This window comes from Arvicanthis niloticus, chromosome 13 (assembly GCF_011762505.2).
Source record: "Arvicanthis niloticus isolate mArvNil1 chromosome 13, mArvNil1.pat.X, whole genome shotgun sequence".
Taxonomy (NCBI): domain Eukaryota; kingdom Metazoa; phylum Chordata; class Mammalia; order Rodentia; family Muridae; genus Arvicanthis; species Arvicanthis niloticus.
This window is the reverse complement of record NC_047670.1, coordinates 57,393,793-57,402,572: the sequence shown is the minus strand read 5'-3', so window position 1 is coordinate 57,402,572 and position 8,780 is coordinate 57,393,793. Positions and strand designations below refer to the sequence as shown.

The following is an 8,780-nucleotide window of genomic DNA, read 5'->3' as shown; positions in this document are numbered from 1 at the left end:
AGGGGCTTGGTGGGTGCCAGAGAGATGGAGCACACACATGGCTGACCCATCTCCACATGCTCCAAGTCACACTCATGTAACCAGGGACCACTTTCCTAAACACTGTTGCAGGTGTAAATGGTGCCACATGGCCCTCAGCCACAGCTGTGCAGAGACACTGCTCTCAGCATGTCTCAGGCTCACAGTCAAGGTCTCCCACAGCCTGACAGGACTCAAGCAGTTGTGCTGGACTGTGGAGGACAGAGCTCCCCAAGCTGAGGTCGCTCTTCAGCCCTGGCCACACTCCTTGCCATACCAGGCAGACTGATGCGTTTGTCTGAGCGTCTGTTTTGCTTTATTTTGTTCAGGCATCACTAATATCCAAAGCATCACCATTTTATTTCTTGTGGTATTGAGGATTGATCCCAAGGCCTTATGTAGCCTCAGCCAGAGCCCTCCAGTGCATGGTACCCAAGAGTTGTGTGTGTGTGTGCTCACGTGTCTATTTTGTAGGCACTTAAGTATGGCATATGTAAATTTGTGTGTGGGCATGTGTGTGTGGTATAGGTTTGTGTGTATTTGCATGTGTATATGCTATGAATTCATGTATGTATACATATGTCTGTGTGTACATCTGTGACTATGCACGTGTCTGTATGTGAACTGTGTGTATCTGTGTGATCAAATGTCTCTGTGTATGAAAGTGTTTGTATGTACATGTGTTATGTGTATGGTTGTCCATCTCTGTATGTGTTTCTGCATATAAGTGTCTGTGTGTATATCTCTGTGTCTATGTGTAAATACCTGTGTCTATCTTTGTTTGTATCTGTGTGTGTCCATGCCTAGGTGTGCATGAGTCTGTGTGTGTGTGTGTGTGTGTGTGTGTGTGTGTGTGTGTGTGTTTGTGTGCTGATACCCTGGCCTGTGCATCTATGTGAGAATATGAGAGGTCAATGTCAAGTTTCTTCTAATATCCCCTTTTGTTGGGTTGATGTGTGTTCCATGTCTCTGTTTCCATGAGGCTAGAGCCAATTGTGGAAGACAGAGGCCTGAGAAGTTTGACTGTGCTCTCCCCCTCAGGCTCTGGGCAGGCTGGGAACACAAGGAGTTCTTCTAAGGGAGATTAAACAGATCTCTAGATGAAAAAATGCTCCTCTCTTCCCCACAGCAGATCCCAATAAAAGAAACAACCTATGGTTTTAAGATGTTTATTGCCATGGCCAAAAGTAGATGAAAACCTATACCCTGCTTTTTTCAGGGCGGGCCTGACGTTAAAAACCTTTTGCAGGGAGGAGAGTCTGGGACAGAAATGCTTAATTTCCAAACCCTTTTAGGGCTAAAGTACCTCATTAATATGTAGATTTGTCTTGAGGCTCCATGGCCTGTGGCCAAGCCCTACAACTATGGAGGAGCTAGAAATGTTGTCCTACTTGACCAAAGAACACAAGTCTATGGAGGGCTGTGATCTCCTGTCAGGAGCCTAGAGTCTGGGAGCATGGCGAACTGCAAGCCATAGAATGCAGAAGACCCTGCAGGGTCTCTTGTGGTTTCTAGCCAGGGCTCGACCAGACACCAGGCTGCCTTTCACAGTCCTACATCCTTTCACTTTTGCTATTTGAGAACATGGAGCTCATCCTTTCAGACAGACTGATGGACAATGAGTTCCCAGGATGCACCATTCCCTGTCCCCAGTGATGTGGTTTCTGTCACACAACAAAAAGCCCATGTGTGCTTTTTTTTCTTTAAAAAGCCCATGTGTCCATGGGTGCTAGGATCTGATCTCAGGTCTTCCAGCCTGCACAGCAAGCATCTGCACCCTGAGCCATCTCTGCAGCCACCTCCCTGCAATGCCCTGGATATGATGTCAGAAGCAGCATTCCTGAAGCACATGGCCAGTCTCATTACTGTCCTTACTTAGACTGATGGTTTCTTTGGATGTTTTTCTCCTTCCTTTTTTCTGTGTGTTTTGTATCTACTCTACTGCTTTCCAGAAATGCTCTACAGTCTGACATCCCATGAATAGAATCAGGAAGGTACCTGCCCCACAGCCCTGCCCACCAGCCTCATTACAGATGTCAGGACTTCTCTAGCTTCTAGAGTCCCCAGTCCATCCTGGGATTCTGTAGTTAGTGAAGGTCACAGACCCATGGGCTAAGCTCTCATTAGCCACAAGAGGGCAGCAAATGTAACCCTGGCATTTAGGAGCAACCTGCAGGGTTTGAGGATCTGTCTCCCCTGCTCCTAACTGGCACCACTCTGGCATCGGATTGAACTATTGGCGAAAGAAACCATCCTGTCTATGGGGCTGAAATCCATAAACAGAGAGGTATCATTCAACACCTGGCCTTAAAACTGAGATAAACAAATGCTTTACCATTGAGCTACATCATTGACACAACTGCAGATGTGGGGCTTTTTCTCCCCTTTCTTTTTTTTTGAAGGAATTGTATAAGTGTAGGGGGGTTCTTATTATTTATTTGTCTTGCTTTGTTTTGTTTTGTTTTGTTTTGTTTTTGAGACAGAATTTTTCTGTGTAGGCATGGCTGTCATAGAACTCACTCTGTAGACCAAGCTGGCCTCAAACTCAGAGATCCACCAGCCTCTGCTGCTCAAGTGATAGAATTAAAGGCCTGCTCCACCACCACCTGGCTAAAAACATTTTTTCATGCCATATATATTGACTACTCCTTTGCTTCTCCAAATTCTCCCAGATCACCCACCAAGTGCTCCTTTTCCTTAATGTCCATGTTAACTGGCATAAGTCCCCCCTCTACTGTATCTGCATGTGCCACTCCTGTCAGCTGGACAAAGCTAGTGTCCTCTGGGAAGAGAAAGCCTAGATTGAGAAGATGCTCCCATCAGACTGGACAGTGGTGCCTTTTCTTGATTGATGGGTGCTGTGAGAGGGCCCAGCATCCTGTCTCTCTGATTCCTTTCTAACCATGACCCATGCTGGTGTCCTAACTCCAATACAGATCTCCTTTCAGTCCAGTTAGGGGCTTGAGAAAGACCTTAAACTCAGCCCCAATCTATGGTGCAATTCCAGGCAACAGGTTTTGGCAGAACCAAGAATCATAGACAGAAAGAGGGAACAGGATTAGAAGCTTCAGGCCAGCAAGAAGCACAGACTCACACACAGGCTTCAGTGACACAGTGGGGGTCACTGCAGGGGTGGCATGGACAGCAGAGAGGAGGAGAACCATTTGTAGTCCTTACTTTGGGGCTGCATGGTGTGGTCTCTGCTCAGCTCCTGCCTCCCTTCTGCCACATTAGAGGTGCCTGGATTTCACTGGAACTTATGAAACTTTGATCTTTAGAGGTCTGGATCCCCAGCAAGGACAGGGACTGAGCCTCTGCTGACCCTAGTGAATGATGATCTGGCATGTGCAGTGTGCCCAGCAGTGCCCAGCTCACAACCTGCATTTGGTAGAAGGATCAGGAGTCATCTTTCTGTCCTCCTCATGGCTGCTCACCCAGACCATAGGCCTCTGGCATGAGGAAGAAAAACTGTCTTACCTACTCATGTGTAAGACTGTTGCCAGGACACACTGATCTACCAAGAAACAAATGCCAGCGAGACAGATGCCAGCATGTGAAAAGTCCCTGAACTAACCTAGTGGGGCCCAAAAGATTCTTGGACCATTTCTAAGCTCCCCGAGACTGGGTCTGAGAACTCCAATGTGTTGTATGTCTTGCTGCCTGATCAACTAGATGACCACAAACCTGTACTGAAGATGGCACATGCTCCAGCTGCCTTCAACCACTGACGCTCACTCACTCACAGGGATTCCAGCTGCTCTCCCCCACTACACTTTTTTGCCCATAGGGGCTCCAGACGCTTTCCCTCAACTGCAGGAGACACCTTCCCACTGCTCACACCCCCACAGAAGCATTGACTGGATGTCAGTCACCCCCCATGTCCTGCCAACAAAATGTTCCGTGAAAGTGTGGGAGGTCTCATTCCTCTCTGAGGCAATGTCCTCAGGCCTTCAAAGATGTGCATGGGTAGCAGACCAGGTGATGTTTCAGATGCAATGATCAGATTATCCATCATGAAACAGAAGTCCAACAAATATCAATCTATCATGATTATGCCAGAATGCTCGACTCCTGGGAGTAAACTGAATATCACTGGCTGCTCCCTACACTTGGCCAAATAAAACACAGGATTAGGGCGGGACACAGAGGACAAAGGGCAACCCTGGCATTCCTTTATAAGGTGGCAGGATCCAAGCTTGGGGCATGCTGATACTAGATGTTGTATTGAGTGTTAGTTATTGGTCCCTGAGAAGCCTGGGCAGCAGTGGGGCTGTGATGGAGCTGCTGACTGGGACTGGCCTGTGGCCTGTGGCCATATTCACAGTCATCTTCATATTACTGGTGGACCTGATGTACAGGCGCCAGCGCTGGAATTCTCGATACCCACCGGGCCCTATGCCGTGGCCTGTGCTAGGTAACTTGCTTCAGGTGGACCTAGATAACATGCCATATAGCCTGTACAAGGTGAGTAACTTAGTGGTCCATGGTAACTGAGGATATGGTGTTCATAGCAGCACATTGTGGGGTCAAGCCACAGGTCAGACCAGGATCTAGTCCCCAAGAAAGGACAGGAATTGGAGTGTTTTGCTGGCAGCTACTGGGACTTTCTAGGGTAAAAGTTTTGAAGGACAAAGTCCAGGAGGTGAGTCATGATGTGACAGCAGGGTTCAGTCTGGTTGGACAGGACTGCAGCCATAGAGATTCCAAGTTCATTATGAACCTGTCAAAGACATAATCTTGGCCTTCTGTGAGGTCCAATGCTCCGTATCAGGACACCAAGTGGAGAGAGGCTGTGGCTGCCTGACTATCTTGATGCTGTGTGTGCTCTGGACTCACTGCCCATCCCAAGGAACAAGAGTTTTGTCATGTGTGTTGACATGCTAAGGGACCCCAGGACAGTTTTCTAGCTCTATCTAGGTTACAGCTGGGGTGTCACATCTACAGTGATTCCTCTGCTGAACTTAAAAGATAAGAAGCCACAGTGTCAGGAATCCTCATGCTGGGGATGGCCTCAGTGAACAGCATTTCTAGGATATATAAAGACCAAGGTTCAATAACAAGCAACACACACACACTAATATACATGTACACACACACACTCACACACAAAGAGACAGAGAGAGAGAGAGAGAGACTCACATACGCATAAGCACACACATTCACATATACAAGCATGCATATGTAAACATATACAAATATATACATACACACAGAAACTGCCTAGCACTTTGACAATGGTTGCATAGTGAGCCTGGACCTATGGTCTCTGGGAACCTCCAGTTCCTATGTTCTCTGTCCCTCTACTTCAGCTTCAAAACCGCTATGGTGACGTGTTCAGCCTGCAGATGGCCTGGAAGCCCATGGTTGTGATTAATGGACTGAAGGCAGTGTGGGAGGTGCTGGTGACCTGTGGAGAGGACACTTCTGACCGCCCTGCAGTCCCCATATTTGAGTACCTAGGTTTGAAGCCCAGATCCCAAGGTAAAGAGCTGTGAGGACTCTGAAGGAGACTTCGGAGATATGGCAATGAGCAGAGGAAGAACAGGGCATCAATGTGCGTGGGATGCAGTCAAGTATTTCCTGGAAAAGTCACTGAAATTCAGGTGACTACCCAGAAGGCATGCACTGGATTGTGGTGGCAAGGTTTTGAGAGGCTCATGGCCAGGATAGAACCCAGAGGAGACGAGGATTTATGACAGCAGGAGATGACATAGCTGGGCATCCTTGCTTACACACAGATGTGTCTGCAGGTGTAGTCCTTGCACCATACGGGCACGAGTGGCGAGAGCAGAGGCGGTTCTCTGTGTCCACTCTGCGCAACTTCGGCCTGGGAAAGAAATCTCTGGAGGAGTGGGTGACCAAGGAGGCCGGACACCTCTGTGATGCCTTCACCGCCCAGGCTGGTGGGTGATGGGTGAGGGATGTATTTCGACAAAGTGGGACATGGGCAGTCCTAGGACTTGCTTGCATCTCCACTCAATCTCTACTCCCAGGGCAGTCCATCAATCCCAACACCATGCTGAACAAAGCCATGTGCAATGTCATCGCATCTCTCATTTTTGCCCGTCGCTTTGAATATGAAGACCCTTACCTCATCAGGATGCTAGAAATACTAGAAAAAAGTTTGACAGAAATTGCTGGCTTCGTTCCTGAGGTAGGAGTTCAGGGATGCCGACAGAGTCACTTCCGTGCATTCCATCTTCATGGGAAGCTGTGTGCCTAGGCTGTTGGAGAGGTCTTCTGGGGGTCTACTGTAGGAGGATACAACTCTTGATTACTGTTTGATGACAAGAGGGGGGAAGTGGACCAAAACACGGATTTCCAGAAAAGGATAGAACATGAGTTGAGTCCTCTGTTTTCATGGAAGAAACAAAGCCTGTGGTTATAAACAGAGTAGAATACTATTTCTGTTCACCATGGTGTGACAGACCAATTAAGTGGCTCTTGCAAATGTAAAAATTGAGGAGGAGGCAGGTTACAGGTGGGGACAGACAGGCTCTGGGTCCATTGTAAAGGAGGCTGGCACTGAGCCTGGTCCAGGTGGATAGTGAGGATCACTAGCACCAAGGAGCCAGCCAAATGGTGAGTGGGTAAGCAGCTTGTCACGAAACCCTGGAGACCCGAGTTTGATATGTGGGACGCATGTAAGGAAGAGACAATTGACTCTACACATTGTCCTATGATTTACACACACTGTGGCACAGCAGCCCCATACATGATCATGATTCACTACTAATGTTATGAAGAGGAATCTCTGAGAATTCCTGTGTCTCTCACAGATCCTTAACGCGTTCCCGATTCTCCTGCACATCCCAGGGCTGGCTGACAAGGTTTTCCAAGGTCAGAAGACCTTCATGGCCATACTGGATAACCTGTTGACTGAGAACAGGACCACGTGGGACTCTGCCCAGCCACCCCGAAATTTGACTGATGCCTTCCTGGCAGAGATAGAGAAGGTGATTGGAAGCCCAAAGAGATGTAGCCAGGGACTGTGGGCTGAGGTCCTGGGAGCTTACAGGCTAAAGGATGTGGTCCTGTGCATCACTATGTAACTCAGCACCTGGGCTCCATATGGGCCTTCCTTTCCCTACTGAGCCCACTCCTTCTTCCTGGACCAGGCAAAGGGAAATCCTGACAGCAGCTTCAATGACGAAAACCTTCGCATGGTAGTTGCTGACCTGTTCAGTGCAGGGATGGTGACCACCTCAATCACACTGTCCTGGGCCCTGCTGCTCATGATCCTGCATCCACATGTTCAGCGTAAGCATGGCTGGGGTGGGAGACAGGTAGAGGCACACTCCACAGATGACTTGAAACACTTGTGGATCCCAACACTAACTTAACCCAGACTCCAGTGCCACTCTTCACTGGTGTCTTTCTCACATGGACTCAGCCCTTAACATGGCTATGAAACAGGGAAGTCCCCTGTGACTGTTTCACTGAGGGGATGCTGTCCCTCCAGGCAGAGTCCAACAGGAAATCGATGAGGTCATAGGGCAGGTGAGGCATCCTGAGATGGCAGACCAGGCCCGCATGCCCTACACCAATGCTGTCATCCATGAGGTGCAGCGCTTTGCAGACATTTCTCCATTGAATTTGCCACGCATCACCAGTCGGGACATTGAAGTGCAGGACTTCCTCATCCCCAAGGTAGGCCTTGGCCTCTTACTGTTTTATCATGACCACTAACATACAAGGTCAGGAGTGATCACCACATACTATTCTCAACATGTTCACAAGAACCACACTACATGCAGGCTGCAGACTTCGAGAGTCCTCAATAAGTGAAATGTCAAACAAAATGGCAAAATGTCACTTTATGGATCATTGCACACAGGGATGGATGGTGGCTGGGTTGGCCACCCATGGGAGATCTGTTACAGGGCTCTGCAAGATGCCCAGAGCCTCTGGGGTTGAGATTGAAAGAGGAAATGCAGTGAGTGCAGGGAAGAAGCTATGCATGTGATCCTGGTGACCAGGGTCTAGGTAGCCACACCCCAGTCCATGTTCACAACATGTGCCTCCTACCAGGGGACAATCCTCATCAACAACCTGTCCTCAGTGCTGAAGGATGAGACTGTCTGGGAGAAGCCCCTCCACTTCCATCCTGAACACTTCCTGGATGCCCAGGGCCACTTTGTGAAGCATGAGGCCTTCATGCCATTCTCAGCAGGTTCCTCTGGGGGGCCTGGCTGTCTGTTTGTCTGTCTTCAGGGTGTCTTGGAGGTGTGGAACCCTTATCATGTCCCAGACTGACTGAGTCTTTTCCCACCCACAGGCCGCCGAGCATGTCTGGGGGAGCCCCTGGCCCGCATGGAGCTCTTCCTCTTCTTCACCTGCCTCCTGCAGCGCTTTAGCTTCTTGGTGCCCACTGGACAGCCCCGGCCCAGTGACCATGGCACCTTTGCTGTTCCAGTTGCCCCAACTCCCTACAAGCTCTGTGCTGTGTTGAGAGAGCAAGGACAATAAATCCAGACCTGCTCTGCAGGGAAGGCTGAACCATGCAAAATAAACCTGTCTTGTGGCTGCTGCTGTTTCCTGCTTCAACCCCAGCCCTGTCTTGCTGGATCCTCAGTCAACTCTCTCGAACCACCCTTTCCCAGCTGTCTCATCCCTCCCCAGGAGACAATTTGACTGCTGAGGTTGAACGGTGTCCTTGCCTGGGCCATTGGTACAGGGCTGCAGTCTCAGCACTTGGGAGCCCAAATCAGGAGGATCATGTGTGTATAGCTATCCTGGGATATACAGCAATGGCCTAGGTC

At 49.2% G+C, this 8,780-nt stretch overlaps 1 protein-coding gene across 1 annotated transcript; it reads left to right on the top strand.

Moving 5' to 3' along the window:
- Positions 1-4,216: 4,216 nt before the first annotated feature.
- LOC117719283 (cytochrome P450 2D10) lies at positions 4,217-8,531 on the top strand. The gene is made up of 9 exons (XM_034517431.2): positions 4,217-4,482; positions 5,328-5,499; positions 5,769-5,921; positions 6,012-6,172; positions 6,798-6,974; positions 7,137-7,278; positions 7,481-7,668; positions 8,050-8,191; positions 8,297-8,531. Exons 1-9 carry the CDS (start codon positions 4,222-4,224, stop codon positions 8,485-8,487), a joined length of 1,587 nt encoding a protein of 528 aa, XP_034373322.2. The 5' UTR covers positions 4,217-4,221; the 3' UTR covers positions 8,488-8,531.
- The last annotated feature ends 249 nt before the right edge of the window (positions 8,532-8,780 follow it).